The sequence below is a fragment of the Heloderma suspectum genome, chromosome 5 (genome assembly GCF_057233095.1).
Source record: "Heloderma suspectum isolate Gila_16-S chromosome 5, 16-S_ref, whole genome shotgun sequence".
Classification (NCBI taxonomy): domain Eukaryota; kingdom Metazoa; phylum Chordata; class Lepidosauria; order Squamata; family Helodermatidae; genus Heloderma; species Heloderma suspectum.
In genome coordinates this window covers 64,939,307-64,966,426 of record NC_139462.1, presented here as the reverse complement: position 1 = coordinate 64,966,426, position 27,120 = coordinate 64,939,307, and the positions used below count along the sequence as shown (strand labels likewise).

The 27,120-nt window shown below is 40.6% G+C and overlaps 1 protein-coding gene across 5 annotated transcripts in view; it reads left to right on the top strand.

The window, feature by feature from the left end:
- LRBA (LPS responsive beige-like anchor protein) overlaps positions 1–27,120 on the top strand; it is a 518,402-nt gene that overhangs the window by 98,748 nt on the left and 392,534 nt on the right. For all 5 annotated transcript variants that reach the window (XM_084856247.1, XM_084856246.1, XM_084856243.1 and 2 more), the window contains exons 23-30: positions 11,539–12,540; positions 13,282–13,457; positions 15,102–15,255; positions 17,364–17,544; positions 18,500–18,630; positions 19,060–19,167; positions 22,894–23,041; positions 24,674–25,118. In XM_084856247.1, coding sequence (XP_084712373.1) covers positions 11,539–12,540; positions 13,282–13,457; positions 15,102–15,255; positions 17,364–17,544; positions 18,500–18,630; positions 19,060–19,167; positions 22,894–23,041; positions 24,674–25,118 — 2,345 coding nt within the window. The remainder of the gene's footprint in view (positions 1–11,538; positions 12,541–13,281; positions 13,458–15,101; positions 15,256–17,363; positions 17,545–18,499; positions 18,631–19,059; positions 19,168–22,893; positions 23,042–24,673; positions 25,119–27,120) is intronic.

Genomic DNA, 27,120 nt, shown 5'->3' with positions numbered 1-27,120 from the left:
ATCTCTCTTCCTGAAGAAAGCCTCAATATTTCAGAGATGTTGCAATGTTTCTACCCATCTCCCCCAAACCGCAGTGACACAAGACTTGGGTTCAGGATGGGGGAATGAAGGAAGCAGGCAATCCGAAACATTGGGATGGAGACCATAGTTCAGGGCTAGAGCACATGCTAAGCATGCAGAAGGTTACAGGTTCAGTCTATGTCTTCTTCAGGTGGCAGGTGATTTAAAAGATGTCTGCCTCTGACATTCTGGATTACTGATGCCAGTCACAGAAGAAAATACTGAGTTAGATGGAGAAATTGTGTGACCTGGAATAAGGCTGTTCCCGGTATTCCTTCACACTGTTTTTATCTTGGTGAAGCATTCCTTATTTCCTTTTCCAAGACTAAAGGCCCGGATTGGTTCAGGGTAATGGGACAGGCCAGTCCCAGGCCACCTCTTGCTCTGGTTGCATCATTGGCTTCACTAATATGATGAATGGCTTGGAACAGCCAAACATTCTCTCATCAAGCCACCAGGCCATATTTATGAAGCACACCTTTACTTAGCATTTCCACTCAAATGCTCAAGATGGCTTGCAAAATCTTTCCTCCTTGAAGCGCCACAGCCTTTTGGATTGCTGCTTTTTTGTAGTTTGCTATACATTAACACCCATTTCCTTTGGTCTTTCCTAGCTCTTTCCTCCTCCCCCCACCCACAGCTTCCCAATCTTTATCCTGTGCATGTTCCTTGGAAAGCACCATACTGCTTCTTTTGTTAAATGCAGAACCTGCTAAGCAGTTGGTGATAAACAACTAGGCTAAGTAGTAAGGAACCCAAACATTGGGAAGGAGACCATAGTTCAAGGATAGAGCACATGCTTTGCATGCAGAAGGTCACAGGTTCAATGTATGTGATTTGAAAAATGTCTACCTCTGAGATTCTGGCGTCAGACTGTATGGATCAAAACAGCTGCCTTCAGTTTCACCCTGAAAGCTGTAGAAAGGCAATATAGACACTAGAGAAGCATTGGCATGATAACTGTCAGTGGGTTTGAACTCATTACGTAATGAGCTTCTGCACCTTCTTAGTGTAGTGTCTGCATGGAACACACTGTACTGAACTGTTCACAGTTCACCAGGTTATGGAACCATTGGTGTTTGCCTTCCGATATAGTCTAATGCTGAGTACTGTATAAAGCCAGTCCTGTCTACCTAGTCCTTTTAGAATCCATCCATTCTAAAAATAGGATTTAAGGTATGATGCTTTCTGCAGTCCATAGCTAGCCAACTGTTGAGGTGCAAGTTCTTGCTGTTAACACAGCCTTCCCTGATATCCCCTAGCAGCAAGCACAGAGCCTGATACCTGAAGATGATGGTGATAATGATTCCTTTGATGGCCCATCTGGTGACCTCAGAATGTAATCATTAGCTATGCTGCTTGATCAGGATGCCTACCATTTGGAGTCTGTGGGCGCTGAACATGCCTATTCATAAAATTATTCCTGACGTAGGAAAAGTATTGGATGATGTGAACAAGGTATAACCCCCTGCAAAATTATAATGAATAGTTTTGAGAATTCTGCTTTAAACCCAGTTGAGGGCTTGGCTAAATGAGTGTTTTAATTAACTTTGATCAACCTATGTGCATAGATATATGTTTAATGCCGATTAGTTAATTTCCACCTAGTGTTGTGTATGTGATTTTATTTTTAAAGCAAAGGATAGATTACCCTTCCCTCCAAATAAAGCTTAGCTTGGTTAAAAAATGAATCCCATCTGTATTTAAGATGTAAATACTGAGCTAGAGCCTGGAGGAGGCAGTGGTCATGGTGCACGCCTGCGCCAGTGGCATTTGGAAATGTAGTTGAGAGATCCTGGAAGCCAAATTTAGGTTGCTAAGTAGGAAGTTGAAAGCCAGGACATCCAAGATAGCTTTATCTGAAATGCCACCTGTTCCATGCACAGGGCCAGCTAGACAGGCAAAGCTGAGGGATCCCAATGTGCGGATGGTAATGGTGGTGTACAGAGGAGGGGTTTAGATTTGTTAGGCAAAGGGGAAAGTTTTGGGACAAGTCAGTCCTGTACAAAAGGGATGGGCTCCACTTGAACCAGACTGCTGCTGCTTAAAATGGGAAAGGTGGCAAAGCAGCTTTTAAACTGAACTATTGGGGAAAGCCAGCAGGAGCTGGGGAGCTTCTGGTTTGGGATGAATCATCCCTATGGGATTAGGGTGTTTGCTTGCTTATTTATTTATTATACTTTAAACTACCCAATAACAATGTTTTCTGAGCAGTGAACATAAAATGCAAACAATAAAGCAATGAATGAAAACAGCACATGATAAAACCAAGATACATTCAGCAACAAAGAGTAAAAACACTACAACGCTTAAAAGCAAAGTAAAAAGCAGCAATAATAGCATACTGATCTAAAAGCACTAAAAACAGTTCTTAAAATGCCTGGGAGAATAATAAGGTGGCAACGAAAAGAGCATAACATGAACACCAGAGCACAACATAAATGCCTTCCCTGGAGAGGGCATTCCGCAGACAGGATGTCAGCACTGTTAAGGCTCTTTTTTAGCCACCCATCTTGCCCCATTTGTGGGGGCTTGGAGGAGGGTCTCAGATGATGGGGGTATCTGGGGAGGATATGCTCATTCAGGTTACCTGGCATTAAGCCATTTAGGGCTTTAAAGGTTATAACCAGCACTTTGAATTGACATGGAAACTGACAGGCAGCCAGTGCAGATGACAAAGTCCTGGCATAACAGAATCACATTGGCCAGTCCCAACTATCAGTCTAGCTGCCCTATTTTAGACTAAATGAAGTTTCTGGACTGTTTTCAAAGGCAGTCCTGTGTATAGCATACTGCAGTAATCCAAATAGGAGGTTACCAAACCACAAATAGCTGTCATAAGGCTATTTCTGTCCAGGTAGGGTCGTAGTTGGTATATCAGCCTAAGCACTTCGAGCCATTGAGGTTAGCTGAGCCTCGAGTGATCAAGAGCACCTCCAAACTATGAACGGGAGTGCAATGCCTGCGGAACAGGTTGAATGACACTTCACCTGACAGATGGACCAGCCACAACCAATAATTCTGTCTTGTCTGGATTGTGTCTATTTATTGGTACTCATGCAGTCCATTACCTTACCCAAGCACTGGTTCAGAACATCAACTGTCCTATCTACATTAGATGAAACAGAGGGGTAGAGCTGAGTGTCATTGCATCCCAGTGGTTTCATGTACATGTTAAAAAGCATGGGAGATGTATCCCATAGCATAATTGCTAGTACAATTGCCATGGGGCAGAGCAGTAATCCTCCCAGCACCACTTTCTAGAATCAGCCATCCAAGTAGGAGCAGAATCACTGCAATACAGTGTCCCCACATCCCAACTTAGCCTATCAAGAAGGATGCCATGGATGATAGTATCAAAAGCCACTGAGAAGTCTAAGAGAAGCAATAGGGTCGCACTCCCACTGTCCCTCTCCTGGCACAGGTCATCGCACAGGGTGTCCAAGGCTGTTTCCTTTCCAAAGCCAGGCCTGAAATCAAGCCTAAAATCCAGCAATGAAATGGAGTTAGAAAAATCAGCTTTATCCAAGAGGGCCTGGAGCTGATTGTTTGAGCATTCATTCAAGCACCTTGCCCAGGAAGGGGATATTAGGGATCAACCTATACTTTTCATTTTCTGGGTATAGGTTAGATTTCATGGGGGGTGACCTGATTACTGCTTCTTTTAAAGTTAACACCCCCTCACATTCTCAGAGAGGGATTTACAACCTCTTAGACCCAGGATAGTGTGTTTGATTGCCCCAGTGGGAATGGGGTAGAAGTAAGGCATGATCATAAAGTAAAACATGATAGCCAGTCAAAAGAGGATGAAGGGGCCATATGGGGAAGTACACATGCCAGAGATGTTTGAAAACGGACACCATGTATAGGTGTGTCTATTCTAATGCTAGCTAGAAGCCTCTGAGTCAAGATGGTGTGTTTGATTTTAAAAGAGAACATAGATATAGTGGGCATAATGGACACCAGGTGGAATGGAGAGAACCAATGGGATACAAACTGTAAATGAAGGACAGTGAAGGGTGCACTTGGGGTGGTGTCACTGTACATCAGAGGAAGCATAGTGTCAAGTAGAAACCTTAAAAGTGGCAGGTCACTCCATAGAATCACTATGGTTGACTACCAGGTCCCAAAAGTAATTTAGTACTGGGGACTTGTCATCATCCCTGTGAGCAGACTGCTCAGGTTGACCTTGAGATGGAGAATGAAATCAGGAAGGCATGCAAATGAGAAAGTGTTGTAGTAATGGGGGACTTAAATTATCCCACATAGATAAATGTGTGTTTTAGCCGTGACAAGCAACATTTCTAGATACCTTAAATGACTGTACTCCAGAACATTTGGTTACATAACCAACGAAATGAGAGGTGACCCTGGACTTAATCCTAAGTGGTGCCCAGGACCTAGTATGAAATGTAAGTGTTGTTGAACTGATTAGAAACAGTGACCACAATGTTATGAAATTTAATTTATATGGAAGTGAAAAATTGCCAAGGAAGTCCAACACAGACACATTTGACTTCAAAAGAGGAAACATATCTGAAACGAGGGAACTGGTGAAAAAGGACGCTGAAGGGAAAGTCAGGAGAGTCAAATCTCTCCAAAATTCCCAGGGTTTACTCAAAACCACACTACTTGAAGCTTAGCTTGAATGTATACCGCAGGTCATGAAAGATACGACCGAGTCAAGAGGATACTAATCTAGTTAATGAGCAGCGTCAAGGAAGCTATTCGCGAAAAAAGGCTTCCTTCAGGAACTGGAAGTCTTGCCCAAATGAGGAGAACAAAAGGGAGCAAAGACCTGTAAAAAGGAATTCAAGCAGGCAATAAAGGATTCAAAAATATTTTTGAGGATCATATACTAATAACAGCAAAATATGATTTACATGGAAAACAACCAGGGAGGCGGTTGTACCATTGGATGACAACAAAGTTAGAGGGGTACTAAAGGACGATAAGGAGATTGCAGAGAAGCTGAATTAATTCTTGGGGTCTGTCTTCACTGAAAAAGACATACAGGAGATACTGAACTGATGTTTTCAGGCTGGGGGTCTGAGCAACTGAGGCAAGTAGTGGTAAAAGAGATGAAGTTCTAGATCTTATTGACAAATTGAAAACAAAGAAATGACAGTGTCCAGATGGTATCCATCTGAGAGTTTTTAAAGAAAAATGTAAAATTGCTGACCTTCTAACAAAATATGTAACATGTCCCTAAGACTGGCCTTTGTATCAGAGGACTGGAGAGTAGGCAATGTAACATGAATTTTTAAAGAAAGATTTAGGTAATTATAGACTGGCTACCTTAAGGTCCATTCCAGTAAAATTGATGAAAAGCATTATTAAAGATAAAATTATCAGGCATATAGAAGGAAAAATCCTGCTGAAAAAGAATCAACATGGCTTCTGGGAAAGTAAGACCTGACTCAATACTATTTTAGACATGAAGCATTTTTTTACTTTAAAGAAGTAACTAGCAAGTATGTTTTTCTTTTTTACTCTAGAGTAAGTGCAGGGCCCCTAATCAGGACCCTAGCTTGTATGTAGGGGGACTTTAACTATTCCTTCCTGTTGCAGCCCCAATCCAGTCCATTTGCTTTAATAGATCACAATTTGGCAATATAAATTGCAGGCACAGGGGCCTATCCTGGATCAGGATCTTAGTGGGGGCAAGGTTTAAAGCCCCCAGTCTCCAAGCTAGGGTCTTGACCTGGACTGGGGCCCCTGTGCTTACTCTAGAGTAAAAAAAAGGTACCTTCTAACTACATCTTTAATATGTTATTTGACCCTTAGAGTTCTTTGAAAGTGTCAATAGCCATGTAGATAGGGGCTATTGTTTATTTGGACGTCCCAAATATTTCTAAGTCCCTCACCAAAGACATCTGAGCATCTTCATGGGGTAGAAGAAGGAAATGATAATGATAACATATTAGGAATATTGGCATGTGGGCTTAACACTATTTAACTAGATGTTGGTTTTTACCATATAGATAAGTCTGAGTTTCAAGGCATTAGTGCATAAGACAGGATCAAAGTGCACTAGTAAGAGGATTCTTCTTGCCGTGCACATGCCTCTAAAACAAGGGTGCAGAACCCCTTTCAGCCCGAGGGCCAAATTTCATTTTGGAGAAGCTTTTGGGGACCTCATTCCAGCAGTGGGTGAGGGTCAAAGGTAGGAGGGGGTGGGGACAAAGGCAAAAGGCCCGAATACCAGCATATCCTAGCTGAAAGCTCTTACTTCCAGTCACTAGGCCTTAGGTGAGCCATCTCAACCTTTTAGAATGGGGGAAAAACTGCACAAATGCTGGGAAACTGCCAAACACTTGGTGGTTGGGGGAAAGGGCTGGAGCCATCTGGGGAGCTTTGCCCCCAGGATGGCCAGAGTTTGCCCCCAGGGCAGCCCCCTGATCTAAAGTGTGCAACCAAAGAAAATCCAGGGACTGATGGAAAGAAGCCTGTCAGGAAATGTAATCACTGAGAAGTTATCAATATTTGTTCCTAGGTTTCTCTGTTTTTGTACAGCTTGAAAAATATATTCCTCCAATTACAGTAATGCAAACACTATTGGTGGGCATGATTGGTTTTATTATAATGGCAAAATATTCTCCAACAGTGTAATATATACCTTAAATATGGTATGAGTCATGATAGGTAATCCTGTCAATTAAAACATTTTAATAGATACTGAAAATGAAATTTCATTTTTCTTTTGACAGTTAAACTAAATGGCTTAGGCTTAATACAGTCTTTTGATCTGTGTTGTAAGAAGCTTGCCGGTATGGGGGCCAAATGATTTGTTATGTTGGGGAAAGTGCCAGAATGTGCAAAGGCTTTTGTGTGTACAGTACCTCCGTTCCTCTTTGACTGATTCATTTCCCTGGGATTGATATCAGCAGGTATTGGTGCCTCTAGTCAAAGTTGATTTGTTTTCTGAATGGCGTGGAGAGTTTCCAGGCCTGAACTGTTAGCGTTGCACCTAGGAGGGTGGAAAAACAGGTCAATAAAGCTCTCATTATGATAAAAAATAGTAACATTTGCTGGAATTATGAATAGCTTATTGATGGGGTTTAGCAGCACAGGAGCTAATTTCCAGTAAACCTTGTAATATTAAAAAAAAAGAAAAAGGTGTTCTCTTGCTTGGCTGAATCACCAGCCTCCTTTCTCCATGTGTCTTGACTTCATCCTCTGTGTGATATATGCACAAGTTATAGGGACTAACAAATGCTAAATCTTCATAAATAGGTAAATTTTCATCATTGCACACTGGTTCTGTTGCTGAATATGTCACCATAACCTTTTTGCATAGTGCATTCTAATCTTCCTGTCTAGCAATTAGTAAACGTTGAATGTCAAATTAAGCTAAAATTAATGGCGGGGGGGACTGCTGTATTTATTAGCTTGCAACTGTCTTTAACTAGTAGTGCATAGAGGAGCTTTCCAAATGTTGCAAATGGCTATAGATTAGGCATCAAATGATTGTGAAGATAAATGAATGGCCTGTTAGCTTGCTAATTTAAAGCAATATCTGGTAATTAATTGTGAATTATCAGCTTTACTGTTGCAAACACCTAGAGGGAAATGTAAAATGACCAGATACAGGTAAACGTGAAATTCTCTTGGCTAACATTATAGTTTCAAGTTGTTACAGGTTTACAGCTTCAGGAATTCATGTCATAGCTTGACTGTTTTTAAAAGTCTCTTGATTCTCTCTCTCCCCCTGCCCCCCCCATGGAAAAAAAAGTTTTTTTTAAGGTTGTGAATTAGTGATAAGGCAAGGAAAGTGGATCCTATTTGCATATAGGTCTCGATACAGTGTGCAGGTATGCATGCTTAAGATTTGAAATAAAATAGGATTGTAGCTATTATGACAAGGTGGAACGCAGTTTGTGAACATTGGCTACTGAAACAGATGGATATTGAGTTATGTCTCTAATGCCAAAGACCGTAGCCACTAATTTTCCTGTGGTTTTATAACTTATTGACACAGATTAAAATGACAGAGTTATGTGAGGCAATAGAAGGCCAGACTCCCATCTAATTCTCTTAGCACAAAACCCAGCTTGAATGCCTTTTGATGCTTACCCTATTTCCTTAACAACAAACATGATTCTGTTTTGGTCCATGAGCCTATACATTCAAAGTAATCATATTCAGTAGGTGCTTGATCTGTTGGAACAAATTAGAAATTCTTAGAAAATTAGCAAAATATTTTCCGATTGGGTACCTATTTAACAGGTAGTGTACTCAGTTTTTTGATAGGTGTGAATACTAAAAATAATCTTGTGGCATTTAAAGACAAACAGATATGTTGTGACATAGCTTTTGTGGACTAGAACCCACATGATTAGTTGCATCTGATCAAGTGAGCTCTGTTCCATGACAGCTTATGTCTCAACATATCTGTTCATCTTTTAGGTGCCACAAATCTTGGACTCCTAGGGCAAATGAAAGAAAAACACGACTGGTATGTATAACTCTGCATTGAAAAATCGGAATCTGTAGTTCACACTAGAGTTCTCTCGGCAACCATTGTTTTTGGCTGGCAAAGTACATTCTGTTTTATTTGGGAACTGGACATCAAAACTCTGCAAGTGTGTGTTGATTTTTTTTTTTTTTTAGTGTTTGGTACATGAGGCTTGCAACAACAAAGACGTCAAAAAGTTATGTCAATATCTGAAAAATGTAATTTCTGTTAGAAGGGAAATACATGTTTGAAATCAACTTTCCAGCAGCGTTGTGTGGTGCTTGTCACCACACCCTCTTGGTGAAGTGGCTCAGCATGTAGGTTGTCCATGACTCCACGCTATGAACCTCAGTGGTACAGCATATATTTCCCAGGTTCAATCTCTGGCATCTCCAGGTAGAGCTGGGAAAGACTCCTGTCTGAAACCCTGGAGAGCAGCTGTCCGTCAGTGTAAATCCTAAACTGTTGTTCAATTGCAGAATACGTACTCTGTGTATTGAAGGACCTAGGGTCTAGTATCGTCAGTTGCATGGATAGTGAGCTCCAGAGAATCATTTCCAGGTTCTATCTCTTGACCGCACTTTCCACTCGTTTCCCAGACGTTACCAACCATTCCTACCCAAGATCCCATGCAATTGAAGCTTTCCCAAACAGGCCTTTCAGTTCTTGTCAACATTCTGTGCCTTCTCCACCAGCAGTGCGTAGTTCATAACATTATAGAAGCTCAGCCAAAGGCTAAGAGGGCCTCACAAAGTATACCTGCCTGTTCACTTCAAATATGCTTATTGATGAGGAAAAACTCATGCACAGTCCATAGAAATCTCTAAGTAGGCAAATGCTCTGTAGAAGAAGCTGATTTTGGGAGCCGCTTGCAGTTAGAGTAGACAGTACTTGTTATATGGGCCAATAGTCTGACTTTCAGCATATGGTAGCTTCCTATGAAAGTGTCTGTTTTCCCCTCTATCATGTATGGATTAGTAAAATGCCAGTTTTTATTACTAAACTACACCATGAGGGGTTTTAATGGAAAGGTGGAGTATAAGTGTTTTAATAAATAAAACATGAATGATACATCAACGCCTCATTTTATCCCAATTAGTGATAGGTTATTATCTCTTTCTTCTCCTTTATCATGTATATTGGTGCATTCTGTAGAAATGTCCTGCATGCTGTATCCTCTCTTGCTAAGGAATCTGTGGTTGTACAAAAAGTAAAGGTTCTGGCAGTTGTTTCTTGTTATTAGTCACTGTTTCATGCACCGGTTAGGCAAGTACTTTCTTACTAAGATCCAAGAGAAGAATATGTAATGTGTTACTGGATGAGAAAGTGTCCATGAATTTCGTTGACAAAGCTTACTGCCCTGAGACTGTTGTGCCTAAGGGAATATTTAATGCTGAAGATACCAAGTTAGCTGATGAAAAACTCTACAGGGCTTAGGGCATCTCTTTGGGAAATGAATCTTAAAAACCTGAGCTATAAATCTCTCAACTCATCTCACCTTTGTCATGATGAATGAAAAAATATATTGCTGACATAGAAAAGATAGAGTGAACTAAACAGAAGACTGTGAATGCATGATAGGAACTAGGAACAAAATACTGATTCATGTTTGCTTAACAAAGAGCCATTGCCTTATATTCAATAGGTGTGTGTGTGTCTACCCAGAGATTTTACTTTACTTTAAGCCCATCTATTTTGTCTGATGTTGGTGATTGCATATTCAATGCGAGTAACTCAAACTCTTCCCAGGGAAATTCTTCATACAACATTGACATTATCATGTCTCCTGTACATCATTTGATGTGTAGTGTAGTGTGGAGATTTTATTATATATAGCACAACAATAATGAATGTATAAAAATAAAATTAAACATGTGCTTGGTTGGTTTTAGGGAAGCATTTTATCTGTTAGAATATTCTGTGAATAAGTATATAATTCTTCTATTTTAATCCGTTTATATCTTCACCTTATTTATCTCTGGGGCTTAATATCTGAGACGAAAAATGAGTTAATCTGTGGGGATCCTGCCTTGAGACATGGAATCTTTTAAACATTACAGCAGTGTTATGGGAGCCTAGTTTCAGTGAATTGGTTTCATGATGCAGCTATTAAAGCTTGCATATGGCTCTCAATCATATGTGCAGGGCCATTGTGCATGTCCTTAACATGAAGTTGTCACAACTTTATCTTAAGGACCAATATAATTGACCCTTCCCATATGGCTAACCGTCTTTATGTATTAATATATGTTTAGCCCCCATCTTGTTCCTGTCTGCCCTGCCTCCCTCGCGCTGCGGGGAACACCTGTAGAAGGAAGCTTTGCTCTACACATGTAGGCTTCCACCATGATGTGGTACTCTGCACAAGAAGCATTCCCAGTGTGTGTGGGCAGGGCTGACTGGGGGGGTGATGGCAGAGGGCAGGGCCAGTGAAGATTCCCACTTTGCATGATTGTAATCGTGTGATCTGAACGACTGAGTAGGACTTACGTTGCAGCTTACTGCGTCTTGGCATTAGCTGTTTTAAATTGCTTTAACTTTTTGTATATTTTAACCCTTGCTGTAAGACACCTTGAGTCTTTTTAGAGAAAGGTGTTTAATACATGTAATTAATTAATTAATTAATTAATTAATGTATGTGCTTATGTTTGAGGGTTACCCTTAAGATTAAAAACAGGTTTTATCTAAGCTTGACCCCTGGCTGAAATTAAACCCTGTGCCAAAACATCATAGAGATCTCTCTATTATTATGAAATGTTATCCTAACATTCAAAAGATTAGACAGTATTTAGGGAGTCTGTCTGTATTGGTATTATAAAGGTTATCTTGAGATACATAGACTAGATACATGGTCATGATGGAATGAATGAATAAATAAATAAATAAATAAATATATGAATGATTGCTCTGCAAATTTGTATAATACTAAACTCATCCACTGGGGAAATACTTTATAGTAGAATTTGTAGGATACTTTTAAACTTTAAATAGTTACCAAATTGAAACTGTTCTTTTTGAAGGTAACTTTTGAAATACACAAAGAGAGCCTTTCTCAGATGTTCAGGGAATATCAAGAGAAAGGAGATGACAGCTGCAGTGCTGGTCCATCAACCCTGCTTAGAACTATCTCAGGTAGTAGTAAAGAAGCGGAGGTTCCAGAAGGGCACCAACATCTGGAAATAAAAGAAGCTGGTGCTTCTTCAAATGATGATGGGGATGTCAAAGACAGCACTCTGCTGGCTGAAGGTAGATCATCTGATTTTGAAGAACAAACGAGTTCAGAAATGAATGAAGAAAAGAGAACAGAAAGAGAGAGTGGAGAGAGAACCCCTGATTTAAATGAAGCACCTTGCTTAGAAATTCCTCTGCAGGCTGAAGTGATAAAACAGAGCTCAGAAGTCACTTCTGAAACAATTGAAACAAACCATGAGGAAGAAATGGTAACTGCTGCTGATGCACAATCAGCTTCGGAAAATGTCGATGGAGAGATACTTGAAAGCCCAGAGATATTAGAAAAGCTAACACCAGAAGTGGAGGAGGATGAAGATTTTGTTGATTTAAAAGAGGAGAGCAACCTACCTTTTACCTCAGAGGAATGTGCTGCTAAACCCAGTGAAGAACATAACATATGTGAAAGCCAGGAAACACTAGCAAAACAAGAGAATACTGTTATGTTGAAAGAACCGGATTCTATGGCTTTAGAATCCAAAGGCGCTGAAGCATCGGTGGAAACAGAACAAGCACCAGATTCCATGCCAGAAGTTAGTACTTCTGAAATAAATGATGCAAAAGGTCAGCCAGATTCAAATGTTGGGGAGAAGTCAAATGGAGAAAATACCGATCATCCCGAAACCAAAACAACTGGAGATAATATGCAGCCACCTACGTCAGAAACAGTGGTGGTTTCAGACAAGAAAATTGCCGAACTTGATGTTTCCAGTGTTGCATCGGATACTGAAAGACTGGAGTTAAAGTCCAGTGCAAGTCTGGAAGTAAATCAGCCTCTTAGGTCCATTCCTGAGGTATGTTTTACAGTGCTGTTTGCTGTTTTCTTAATCTAAACATGTTAATAAGATTACAAGATATTTGACACACATACATTTTAAATAACTTGTCTCAGTAGATGTGTGCTTCATAATGGCTACTGTCAGTTGCCTAATCAATCTATAGAACTTTGTAGAAATTAGATGACTAATTGCAAATATGTTATGAACTTGAGAATAAGTGTCACTTAAATGTTTACATGTTTAAGCAATGTTTTAAACAAATTAAAACCAGAGTTGACTTAAAATATGCATCACTCACTTATCACTCCTTTAGTATCCAGGTCAGTGATGCTAAATGATTTAGTAATTAAGCAGTGATGTACCTAAGTGCTTCCCTCCTGCAGGGACACCTTCCAATGGATAACCATCATCCTACACCATACTTCCTCAAAGGAGGGAGATCACAGTCAGCAGCAATATATGCACCCTATGTGGTAAGGTTTAGCTGCTGCTTTTATATGTCATGGCTGGCAGAGATGGTGGCACAATTGCTCTGTAGTGTGTAGCATTTATATAATTAGTTGCCATTTTTAACTTCTGAAATGTAGTCCTCAAACTTCATTAACTTTCTAGAATTAGTCATTCGAGTTTCATAGAACTTTTTACATTTTCAAGGTATGTACAGTTTTCCTAAACTTAGATTCCTATTTGGTCTCAGGTCTGAAATATTTCAGTTGGAATTTCAACTTGATTTTTACATATATTTTATTTGTCAAGATGTCTAGGCAACAAGATTCATCTAGTCAAAGCACAGGAGCTCCGTCAGATGGACAAAGAAGGGATTCTAGGTCTACCATGTTTCGTATTCCTGAATTCCGATGGTCACAAATGCACCAACGCTTACTCACAGACCTGCTTTTTTCAATAGAAACAGATGTACAAATGTGGAGAAGGTAAAGTATGTTCTGTGAAATCTTAGGCATTAGATTCCACAGCATAACCAAAACCTGTGAATTGTACCCCTCCTAATGGTAGAAATAAATTGAAGTATATTTTTAAATAGATAAACTGTAAAATAAAACTCAGCTAAGAACTCTGACTTATCAGAATGCCCAGTTTTTGGGCTGTGAACATATAATGATAAGCTGATGGATCACTTCACTTTGAATTGATTGCATTTAAATAAATGTGGATATTTAAATCTTTTGGAGTACAGTTTATCCCATCCCAATGCTGCAGTTGCTTCCTTGGCTTGAATTCTACCTTCTATTTCGCTCTTCTAGTACAGACATTCTTCATCTTCAAGAGCTACATTGCAGGAAGAACGTATTCTTATCTGAGATGTGTTTGGGGAGGTTGGCAACAGGAATAATTTATTACTGCCTAGCAGCACCTCCAAAGTACTAATTATCCCCACAAAACTTCCCCCCTTTCCTAGTGCTCTGTTGCTTCTCAGCTGATCTCTGTTTAACGATCAGTTTTCTCTCACTACAAGTAAGATCAGGAGCTGCCAAGAATGACTGAAAAGAAGCTAAGCCTTGAGCAGCACTTGATATGCTGCATGGGCCTTCTCTGCCCATACCTTCGTGTGATCTTGACTGCTTTAGAGACCTGAATCTAGGAATATTAAAGTGTGAGACTCCAGAAATGAATTTTAATTGCAAATTAATTGCATAGGTTAGTTTGTCAAAGTATGTCACCCTACTGGAATAATCAGGCACACATGCAGGTGTTGGCAACTTGTGGCCCTTCAGATGTTTTTAGTTTGCAACTCCCATCAGCCCTTGCCAGCATAGCCAATGGTAAGGGATAATGGGAGTTGTGGGCCAAAATATCTGGAGGGCCATAAGTTGCCTACCCTTGGTTTAAAGCTATTAACTTTGTCCCATAGTGCATGATGGGCACTATTTAAAAAGCACCATCTAGAATATTAGAAACAATTTTCTTGTGCATGTAGACTCTGAGGGCAAAGAACTATCAAATTGTCTAATCTGACCTTGTCTGTTGCACTATTCTTTAAATATAGACCGTCCTTTGATAAGATATAAAACGTACAGACCACTGGCACTAAATCACATATGCTACAGGTGCCTTGATGGAGACCTAAACTGTAGAAGGAAGCTAATGTGTTGATTTGTTGAAACAGGAATGAAAGTTCCTTATGTTTTATATCTTTAAAATCCTTTTGCTTAAAAAGGGAAGTTTGTGAGCTCTTTGTAAGATACTAGTTTCCTCTTAAGAGACTTGAGTTCAGATCTAGTTTATATCTCGAGGGAAACTTACTTTGATGATTTATACAGTGTCTTTTGCTGCAGTAGATAATCAGACTTCATAATAATAAATAATTATTCACCACACACTTAGACACAGTTGCCAGTCTGTGTTCTGGAGAGGATTAGAAGCATAAGGAAAGGGCATTTTCAGGTCAAGACAAAGGTGCATTGACAGTTTAGGATACTAATGTGTAGTTCTTGGTTGCAGGAGAGTTTCCTGGCTGATATAACTAAATAATAATGACATAAATAAACACTGTTGAAAACTGCAATTCAGATTGCACATGTCCTGCATTTTTTAATGTTGTTTTTATTTTCGGCTAGCCATTCTACCAAGACTGTGATGGACTTCGTGAATAGCAGCGACAATGTCATCTTTGTACATAACACAATTCATCTCATCTCTCAAGTGATGGATAATATGATAATGGCTTGTGGTGGCATATTACCTTTGCTTTCTGCTGCTACATCTGCTACAGTAAGAAATTCAGTTTCTAATGCAGAAGTGCTGCTGTATGGGAGGCTGCCTTTCCATGTGCTTTGAATTATAGTAGATTGACTCCCATGCTCAGGGGGACTTGTTTATGGCTGTGCAGTGAGGACGAAAGGGAGCTGGTCTGTGGGGCAATACCAAGTAACCTAGGTATATGATCTTGACCTCATTTTTCTCTTGGGCACTAAGCCAAGTAGCCTATTTAAGGGGGCAGAGGGCTGGAGTCAGCCTGTTTTCTCTCTGCTAGAACTGTGCATTCCCTCTTGCCCCACATCTTTTTGCCTAGCATTCTGGCTGTGCTTCCTAAATTCAGACTATGTTTACGCAGCTGTTGGTCACTTATCTCAAGGCTAGGAGCACCAGATTGGTAGTGGTGGACTATATTTTGTGTTAAGTTTCTTCAAATTCCCCATAGTGGCCGTCTCCTTTTTGGGTGTGTGTGTGAAAGAGTATGGTATGGGAGCGTGCTGTTGCACTCATGGGTTTTCCACAGGCATCTGGTTGGCCACTGTATGAACAGAATGCTGGACTAGATGGACCCTTGGTCTGATCCAGCATGGCTCTTCTTATGTGCTTATACTTTTGTTGTTGCAGCTGGTGGTTTTGCTTTGGGTGGGAACTCGGCATTAAGGAAAAAGGTTTCAGGCACCCTACGATTACCCTGGGGGAAATCTTTTTAGAAGTTCCTAGGGGTTTGGGCATCCCAAGTAGGCCAGTGGCTGGCATGAGCCTCTGCCATCTCTGGGAATGGCTAAGGCCAGCAGGGTCCTGTGTGCACCATTCTTATAGAACAATTAATTTTTAAAATGTCTTCAATTTACACACTTTGGCTCAGTTCACATGTAATACTAAGCAATGTTTTGGCATTGTATGAGGAAGGCTCACTGGTTCCCAATCCCTCCCTTTTATGGCAAGCCATGGATGCAGTGGCATAGTTTGCTGTTACATCCAAGCAGACAAACCATAGTTTGTGCTTGACGTTGAAATCAGAATTACAACCCATGGTTTGGAATTCTGGCTTGGAGGGAAAGCACAAGGCATTATTGCAATTTTGTTGGAACTTGTATGCTATACCTACTTCAGGCTTTGCCCTGAAATAACTTAATTTACAATTTGTCTTTTAGACAACCGTACGGTTCTTCATAGAACCAATTGTGGATTTATTTCTTTATATGAAATGTATAGTGCCTTTAACTATAAAATATTAAAAGCGGCAAAAAATTATAAAATATAATAAAAGAATAAAAACATAAAAACTACAATTAAAAACATCAGTAGAGCAGTACAATGCAAAACATTGTAATGCAACAGAAAACAGTAAAATAGTGAGGGGAGTTCTGTTAAAAGCTAAGGGCAACATATAATGGTGTCTTGTGTGGGGAGGATGTTCACACATACCGCTTGCTCATTGGCTTTAGATGTGATCTACTTGCATTTCCAATTATGAGTATAAATTAGGGAAACCAGGGATTAAAGTTTTCTTTTTGAAAGCTTTTCAACTGTACCAGGACCTTGTTTCATTTTAGTTTCTGATGGCGGTATGTATTGTTCCATGCCTTAAGGTAATGGTAGGACATATTGCACTACCTATGGAGAAAGTAGTTAGTACTGAAGTAACAACCAAATATATAGTAGCTGTATTTTTCTGTGTAGTGCAATCATACAACATAGAGCTGATGAAGAATGTTTAACCTACACATAAAATGTAAATTTTGCCACCCACACATTCCCTATTTCATGATTTGGACCTTTGTACTGATCTCCTTTATTTTCTTTGTGTCCATGTTCATATAAGCCAACAAAAGTTACTAGCCTCCAAATACAAAATGATCAGATGCTACTGATTTATGCTAATCAGTTGTAGCATATCAAAAAAGAACCAGATCTTCCATTTAACAAAAGCTTCCCTGCCTGGCCCTTGGGAGGTTTACATTATACACATCCCAAATGTATTTTGTCAAGTGATGTAAGAAATTTCGAGAAGGTACTCTCAATATATAGATGCACCAAATGTTACTTCAGTATCATTAGATTATAATGACTAACAGGGAAACCAAAGGAATAAAAGTTGTTTTTAATATTCCACTATGCAGCATGAATTGGAAAATATTGAGCCAACTCAAGGACTCTCGATAGAAGCTTCTGTAGCATTCCTCCAAAGATTAATTAGCCTTGTGGATGTATTGATATTTGCAAGCTCCCTTGGATTTACTGAAATTGAATCAGAGAAAAATATGTCGTCTGGTGGAATTTTAAGACAGTGTCTTCGACTTGGTAAGCAAATAACTGGCTAATATTAAAATACAGTTTCATGGGTTTTTTTTTTTAATGAAGACATATCTTTTCTGCTTAACCTGTCCAGTGCTTAACCTGAGATAGTCTCAGATGTGGTATGAAATACTTAATTTAACATTTTCTGAAATTACTGTAAACTCTAAATCCTTTAGTTCACAGTATTCAGTGCTAGGATAGACTTCAACTGGTATTGCATATAGTGACTAAGAACGTAAGCTGGGAATTTCCCCACCAGACATCAGCTTGGCCACAGACTTACTGGGAGTGTTCAGATGGTTACAGGGGGAAAAGAAGCTATCCTGGTTTCTTCCCCCACCCCTCTGCGTGCTGCGGGTGCACCGGTTGTCTGCATAATTACCTGCAGCACGGGTTGGCATATCGTGTGAACCCAGCACACGACTTCGTACCCACCCTGCAACCCCTACTGCATGTTGCAGGTTGTAGGGCAGGTAAAAAGTCACCCACACCATGGGCCAGGTTGACATGACATGCCAACTCATGCTGCAGCATGGGTAATTATGTAAACAACCACCCATGATGGCTTCTTTTCCCCCTATGATCATCCAAACTCCAGTCTTTCTTACCCATGGTGGCCGTAGGGAAGCCAATATTCTATCAGCTCCAACACTACATCTGCAATAGGCCAGTAGTGGTTTATCCAGTGTGGATATAATTACAGTGTGGTGAAATTTCACATCACTCCATAAGTAATAAAATATGCCAGAAAAATAGTAATGTACTATTTCTTAAAACTTGTTGGACTTTTGGATGAAAGCAAACAAAACTCTACTTATTATGTGATGTAACCTATTCTCCTTTGGTCAGTTTGTTTACATTAGGATTGGAAAAATGGAAACTCATTTGTTTCATCAGCAATAGATAAGTTCAGCAGTGCCTAATACTTTTAAACATGCTCTATATCCTTTCATTTTAGTGTGTGCCGTGGCAGTCAGAAATTGTTTGGAGTGTCAGCAGCAGCATGCACTAATGAAACCTAGTGGAGAAAATGTTAAGTGTCAGAAAACAGTACAAACCTTGATAGCAGCAGGAAGGTCTGGAGCAAAGGCAAGTATCTTCTGACATTAAATGCAGGCAGATGTTGATACCGTTATCTCTGTGACCTGATGGGTAAGTCTCTGGAGCTTTTTTGTAGCAATGTAGTCACTGGAGAGAAAAATATAGCATTTGAATAAAATGAACATTTATGTTAAGTTGCATAGATAATAATTCAACTTATGAATGCTGTCACTCTTTGGAACGGGGAGAGAAGAATCAAGTATGTATCCTAAATACTTCTAGATTCTTTCCCCAGTTTTTTTTGATGGTACAATACTTTATAAATCTTTTGAATATCTCTCATCTAACTCATTTGTGTGTACTACTTGGAGTTTACTAGCTCATTGCTTTTGTAACCATGTGGAAGTAATGATAGGTTTGGGTCAATATAGTATTTTTCAAAATAAAATAATATATGCACTATTTTATTCTGGACAGAGCCCAGTTGATATTGTGACTGGAGGGATTTCTCCAATAAGAGATATTGACAGACTTCTGCAGGATATGGATATTAACCGGCTTCGTGCAGTGGTATTCAGAGATATAGTGAGTTAGACATTTTTTCTTACTCATTGCTCTGTATAGTTTGATTTTCTGAGCCAATGCCGCCCTTATACAGCTTCCTATGGTGCCAAAATCTGATGGAGTGTCTATGGGAATAATAAAACTCTGTGGGGAATAGCAGACCAAGAATTTGGGGTCAGGATGAAAGGCTTAACTTTCCCATAAACCTTCTGCCCCTGCAGGTTGCTTCAACTTCATAAACACTGCCCTTTCTCTGGTTCATAGAATGTGAATTTTCCAGTGTCTAGCTTTTATCCTTGAGGATAGCATGTGTATTCTCTCCTTATCCCATTCCCAATACTAGGTCATTAAGTTACTTCACTCAAAATTGCCTATTTGTTTCTAGATTTTGGTGGAATGAAAGTTCTGGGTTCAGATTTTTATTTTATGTATGTATGTACTATATTCTTAGTCTGCCCAATAACAAGAGTTCTCCAGGCAGATTATGTGATAGTATACTAAAAATAAAAACACAACACACAATATATAGCAAACAACAATAGCAATCATCAGCACAGGAGGTACAAATGCAATACAAAATATATAAAAGCAGCCATTCCATCGTTCTATGTGCACTTTTTACCTTGCTCTTTCCATCTTCCCACGATGAGTAGAAGAAAGGGGAAGAGTAAGGAAGGGCAAACAATGGAAACTCAATTGTGGAGGCACCTGTTTGACCTGACACAGAGCACTGGATTATATATAATAATTACTGCTACTTTCAATCAACAGGGCCAGATATAATGTGTTTCCTTAAGCTATGTAGAATCTGCCATGTTTATGTGCAGTGGATAAAAAGTATGGACATGGAAAGACCAGGCACAAGGCCTTGGGTGTTGGACAAATCTGTTGGTCTCACCCTTAGCTTAACTTGCATCTCATGGTGTTTGTGCAGATGAAAAAATAATAAATGAATCTTAATATAATAAATAAATAAATAAATTTTGCATTACTTGCCATTAACGTCCAAGCAGAGTTCTTCTAAATACCTTTTCTTTGAATGGCATCTCAGGCAAGACATTGGTCAGTTTAATGGTTGCAACAGTAAATTCACATAGTGATACAAACTTCCAGGGGAAAAGATGTTTTATGTCTTATGTGATTACTATACTGAGGATCCTGTATGATAAATCCTGGAGGTCTAGTTATATCCATCTGTTATATTGTGGGTAGATGAGTTACTTGGCTGTATACTGCTTTGTTTGTACTATTTAATTATATCATTTTACATGTTCAAAGTCATTGGCAGTGGGTCAATCACTAAACCATGATTTCGTCATTGGGAGCACCCTATGGGCTTACATGCTCCCTGCTTCCTACTTTCTTCACAGGTTTACATGCTCTTCTCCCTCACCTCCATTCTTTAACATAACTGTAGTTGCCATGCTGTCCAAATCAGGCAACTGTGATTACCATTTTTCAGTGATGCATACAAAGGATTGAATCCGCGATCTGCTTTCTGTGGATGGAAGGGTTCTGCTCATTGAAGGTGCCTCCACGCAATTTTCAGGGATCTCTCCTTCCCCTTTGCAGTACAGCTCCTTCCTCTTTGCATTTGACCTTTTGTGTGGCATTTTCAGGGGGCTGAAGGGACTGCCATTGGGAACAGGGAGTGGGGAAGCTTGCTTCCACCAGCCCAGTTGCACACCTAAATCTGGATTCAACCCAAATATTGCTGACAATGTCTGAAGTGGGCTATAGTCCATGAAAGCTTATGTCAGAATAAATATCTTTAAGGTGCCACAAGTCTCGCTAATGTATTTTTAAACATCTACTTTATTTTTCTCTCTTGATTCCTTATCATTTTGTTTGACATGCTAGATGCTTTATTTTATTTTTACTTATTTAGACATATTTATGAATTGCCCTTCTGCCCAATGGGCACCCAAGGCAACAAACATATTAGATAGAACAGTAACAACAATAAAAACACTAACAGATCAAAGTAATCAACTAAAAACAGGAGCGGAGATCATCTATAAGATAAAACAGAGTGAATCTTAAAATCCATTAAAGGCTCAATGGGACAATACAGTCTTTACTGCCCATCTGAAACAATGTAAATAGGAGGCTAATGTAGACTTCCGAGGGAGACAGTTCTATAATCTGGGTGCTGCTACAAAAAAGCCCCTGTTTTGTGTACCCACCAACCTTGACCTCTCCATGTGGTGGGATGTATAACAGGGCCTCTATGGATCATAAGTTACGGCCAGGTTCATACGGGAGAACACATTCTTTCAGATATCCTTGCCCCAAGCCATTTAGGGTTTTATAGGTAAAACCAAGCACCTTGACTGAGCTCAGAAACAAATAGAAGGCTGCTGAAGCTCATAAAAGACCAGTGTTAAATGGTCTATAAAGCACACACTAGACAACAGACTGGCTGCTGCATTTTGCACTAGCTGAAATTCCAAACACTTTTCAAGGGCAGCCCCAGGTAGAGTGTGTTACAGTAGTCTAGAAGAGAGATGATTAAGGCATGGATCAGTGTGGACGCATCTGCTTTCCTAGGAAAGGGAGCAAGTGGGATGCCAAAGCTGTGCAAAGGGACTGCTGACCAGTGTTGCCACCTGTTCTTCCAGCATCAGTGCTAGATCAAAAAGCACACCTAAGCTGCAAACTTGATCCTTCCAAAGGAGTACTGTCCCATCCAGAACAGGTTGTACTCCCATTCTTGGTTTTTTTTGTCTACTGACCAATAAAAGCTCTGATTTGTCACGATTGAGCCTCAGTTTGTTCACCCACAGTCAGTGCTTCACTACATCCAGGCAACGGTTCAGGACTTCCACAGCCTCCTTGGCATCAGTAGAAAAGGAGAGATAGAGCTGGGTATCATGAAATGAAACCGCAAAACTCTGGATGAGCTCCCCCAACTTCATACAGAAGTTGAAAAGAACAGAGGGCGAAATAGAGCCCTGAGAAACTCCATAGGCCAGTGACCAAGGGGCCAAGCAATACTCCCTCAGCAGCACCTTCTGGGAATGTTCAGCCAAATAGGACTGTAACCACCACAAAATAGTGCCCCTGAGTCCCATAACAGTCAAAGATACCGTGGCCAATGATACCAAATGCTGCAGAGCAGTCCAGTGGAACTAACAGGTACGCACTCCCCCTGCCCAGTTCCCAGCATAGTCGTCCGCCAATGCTGTTTCTGTCCTGAAACAAGCCTGCAACTGGATTGGAAAGAATTCGTGTAGTATCTAGTATGACGCCTGCTGTATATGTGCAGCAGAATGCAGTGGAAGAATTCTGAAATTGTAGATTAGATACTAGCACTTAGGCAGATGATCACCATTTTAAATGTTCCCTTACATTTAAAAAAAACCCCCTCAATTCAAGTAAACAAGTAGCATGATATAGGGAAGACTGGGTTAGAACCTATATCCCTGATGCACTAGTTTTCTTCATGAAAGTTCTTCTGTATAGCAGAACATTCAGGACTGTGAAATGAAGAGGCAGGCACAATCTATTTTGCTCGCTCAGAACTCTTCCACATCATTCTGCTGCATATGTAGATCAGGTTTGAATGCAAGTAATTAAACAGCTTTATAGTCATCCCGTGTAGATTCTCATAAGTAATCCACAGTGCAACATATTAATTGTTTTTAGTGCTTCACTTGAAAAATGGGTTTGTGGTGGGTGATACATCGTATCTTATGTGGGACAAGAGTATAATTTGAAAAGCTGTTATTTTTGTTTTTTTTACAGGAGGATAGCAAACAGGCACAGTTCTTGGCCTTGGCTGTGGTATATTTTATCTCTGTTCTCATGGTATCAAAATATAGAGATATCTTGGAACCTCAGGATGAACGGAGGCAGCCTCAGTCTGTTCAGTCACTCAAGGCACCAACAACAGGTTTGTGACTTCGGCCGCAATCCTATGCATACCTATTGAATATAGTAGTCCTTCTAAATAAACATTCATAGGATCACTCTGTTGCCTGCTTGTAAGGCAGTTACAAGTTTTTATTTTTAGATTTACGTCTACTCAGAGTAATATATGTAAACATTTTGAACCTATACATCCACAGGTTTTATTATATTGGTTTTGATGAGAACCACCAGATGTAACAGATGCACATATTGCTAAACACACGCTTTAAAAAAAAAAGTCCAGGTTCAAAAAATTTACTAGATTTAATCTACCACTTTTAAAAATTAATGTAAGAAATTTCACCTAATTACTACTTTTAAATACTGTGTTAGTTTACTAGCCCTGAGGGATACTTGAGAGCAATCATGCAAAATTTATTTTTCAATGATGCTTCTGCTTCCCGCCCAGAACATTAATTTTTAATATTTTTGTTGGCTTTCCTTGTGTGTAGCTAAATAGGTGAAAAACTGTATTAGTAGTAATCCTTCAGTAGGATTCTTCCCCCTCGAAAACTGTGGTTCAGCATTTTTATATATGCCTTGATGTAACAGAATTCTAGTTTTGGTGAGGGAAATGTGAATGTTAAAAAAATGTGTATCAATTGAAAAATTGACAGGCTGATACTTAATAAAATATTAAGTGCTGCTTTGATACAAAATACTAATCACATTTTGAGTAATAAAAAAATATTTTTTATTTTTATTTTATTTTATTTATTTCATTTCTATACCGCCCAATAGCCGAAGCTCTCTGGGCAGTTCACAAAAAAAAAAGACACTCTCAGTTCAACTGCAACTATGGGCAGTATCCTATACTGCCTGAGCACTAGCACAACTGACCAGTAGTGCAATGAGAAGTCATGATTTCATTAGCATCCAGAAACAAGCACCAATCCTCATTTCCAGAATGGGACAAGTCAGTGGAGGGAGCTCCATTGACTAGCTGTGTTCCAGAAATGAACGTTGGCACTTGCTTCCAAGGTTATTTTTGGAACTGCTAGTTCTGTTGCACGAGTTATCGGTTCCGTTTGGACAAGAAAACCAGTGGAGGCATAGCGGCAGTATAGGATACTGCCCTATGTATTTAGCTGAGGGACATATACTGGGATGATCCAGGCTTTGGCCAAACAGATGGACAGCTATGTGTGTTTTTGCACGCAAATGAATAGTAGGTGCCAGGATCCAGAGGACCATGGCATTGTATGTATAACAGGGTTAATGATATTGCAGAATTACTTTGCTCTGGTTGTTTGGACTGGCTGCATGTCTGCCCACACAGTCTCTTCCAAGCCCCAGGATGTGCCTTAATAAGCCAGCATAAGGGCTCTGATACACATGCCTGCCCTGGCATGGGATACACCCTGCTCCTGTTAGTGTGATTACCACAACATACGTCTCACTGTTTCTGAGTAAATGTGGTCAGGATCAAGGTATAATCTACAGTACCATAGCTACTGTTCCTACCTTTGGTAACTCGTCATTGTGAATTGACATTTGTTGGGAAATGTGTTAACTTATATTTTTCATGAATATTTCACTTCTTTAAAAAAAACAAAAACACAAGTGGAATTTGGCCACTTTAAAGTAACCTTCTGATTTTATACTGTCTTTCAAGATGTAGAAAGCCCTGCTGCGATTACCACTTTAACTCCTGCATCTGGTGAGGAGTCAGAGAGCATGGTATCTGTGCAAAGAAGAGATTCGGGTATTGAGGAAGAAGCGCATTCTGGATTAGGGCATAGTGCTGAGGCTGTCACAGAAGAAGAAGAGCAGTGTGTCAGTGCAGGCCCAGATGCAATCAGTGAAGTACTATGTACGCTTTCTTCAGAAGTCAATAAATCTCAGGAAAGTAAAAGTGAGGTGCAGAGTGAGGTGGACAGTAAAACTGCATCCTCCGTGCAAACTGCAAAAAATGTCAATGTAAAAGATATCCTAAGAAGCTTGGTCAGTGCTCCTGCAGAGGGCGCCACAGTGGACCCTGCTGTTCTTCCACCAGCTTTTCTTGGAGTGCTTGGGGATGGTGCTACTGAACAGCCTGTACAGTTTCGGTCCTTTGACAGGTAAGGAGTTTTAAATTTAGATTTTTTGATATAAAATAGGGCGTAATATAATGTTTAAAAAAGGATCTGATGTTGTGGTGGCAGAATACAGTATTCCCCAAATAAACCTAAGCACAAGATTTAAAAAAAGCAAAATAAAGGATCATGAAAGGAATTAGTTTGGAGCCTCTGCAAACCACTGTAAGTAATTCAGTTTTTTTTTAAAGTATCTAAATTGATAGTTCAGATAATCCCAGACTAAAATAATGAGTCAGGCATTTTTAGGGGATTGATTTGTCTTTTGTGTCCAATATTCTACCTAGTAGTAGGTTTAAATATAATTGCAACTCTAAATAGAACCTAACAGTATAATAGTTGAAAGCCCAAGCCTATGTCTAAGCACCGCTTTGAGATATTGCAGACAAACTTAGGGAGCAATCCTATTGTCAAGGGCTCCTTGGAGGCTTCTCTCAGTCTAATCCAGTAGCCAAGTCCAGACACAGACAAAGGGATTCCTTTCAAAGCTTTATTTTTCTTTTACAACTTAACAACTCTACCGTTTGCAACTAGATCTGAGCAGCACAGTACCTATGCCCTAAGTTGGAACAGTTGGTCCCCGTTTGAAAGGGAATTATTGGCAGACCCCTGAACTTAAGGACTAGGGAGAGTCCCTCCCCTTATCCCTTGGATCCTCTGGGTGCAGCCATTGTTGCGCACCAACCGGGCACTACGCCTCCTTTCTGTGCCCTCCATTTGGCGCCGCTCTCTGCGTCGGCATCGCGCGTCCACCAAGTCTGCTATCCGCGCTCGGTCACTCCCTGGACTGCTGTCTAAGCTAGGAATGCTGGTGGGAGGAATCTCCATCAGCTGTTGGCCCTGGGAAAGAGGAGCGCGCTCCTCTCCCAGGAGCGACTACTCTTCCTCAGAATCAGAACTACTCTGGGATTCTATGGGCTCAGTGTCCATAGAATCCTATGGCCGCTAGTCAGCAGCTAGACCTATGGCTGCTAGTCAGCAGCTAGACCTATGGCCGCTAGTCAGCAGCTAGACGGCCACAGGATATGTTGGTTTCTGGGAACCGACCTTGGAGCCCACGCTCTGAGGTCAGTTCCCAGAGAACCTCCCCCCCCCCGCTGCCTCGCAAGCAGCTCGAAACGGCCCCGCACTCCGCACTCGGAAGAGGAGCACGGAGCAGCGAAAATGGGGCATTCTAGGGTGGGGAAGGCGGAAATGCTGGTATGACATATCCTATATGTTGTCCAGCAGCCGCTTCCCCTGCTTCACCTTCCCGCAGCGAGACAGCTGAAATTGGCTGTCTAGCCACAAATACAGGGCAGCTGAAGTGCGGAGGGGACGATTCCCTCCGCAGTTCTTCTGCCCTGCATTGGATAGGTGGTCACCTCTGAGTTCAGAGGAGGCCGCCTACCCCCATAGGATTGTGCCCTCCAAAATGCAGTCTAAGAGAGCAATCCTGTGGCTACTAGACAGTGTCTAAGAACCATAGGATTTCTTAGTTCCTGGGAGGCAGTGGTCTGACTGCGGTTGCCAGGAACTACGCGCCCCTCCCCTTCCCCACTGCCTCATAGGCAGCATGGTTCTTGCTGGTCTCCACACTCAGAAACAGAGCATGGAGTAGACAAATAGGGGGCATTCCTGGGGGCAGAGAGGGGAGGAGACTGCGGAAACTACTTATGCGGCTTCCTATGTACTGCGCAGCCTCCCCCCACCCATATGGCCAAAATCGACCATCTAGCCAGAGAAGCAAGGCTGGCGGAGCACGGAGGACAGTGCTGTGCCCTCCTTGCATAGGATAGATGGCTCCGTGCTGTGCCCTCTGTGCTGTGCCCTCCTTGCATAGGATAGACGGCTGCCTCTGACTTCAGAGGCAGCCGTCTATCCTGATAGGATTGTGCCCTACCTTAGAAAAGATTTCATCATCCAAACCTGAAAGCATTTCACAAGATTAAAAAATTATATTAATTAGATTATAATGCAGTGCGAACTCAAGAGAAATTATAATACA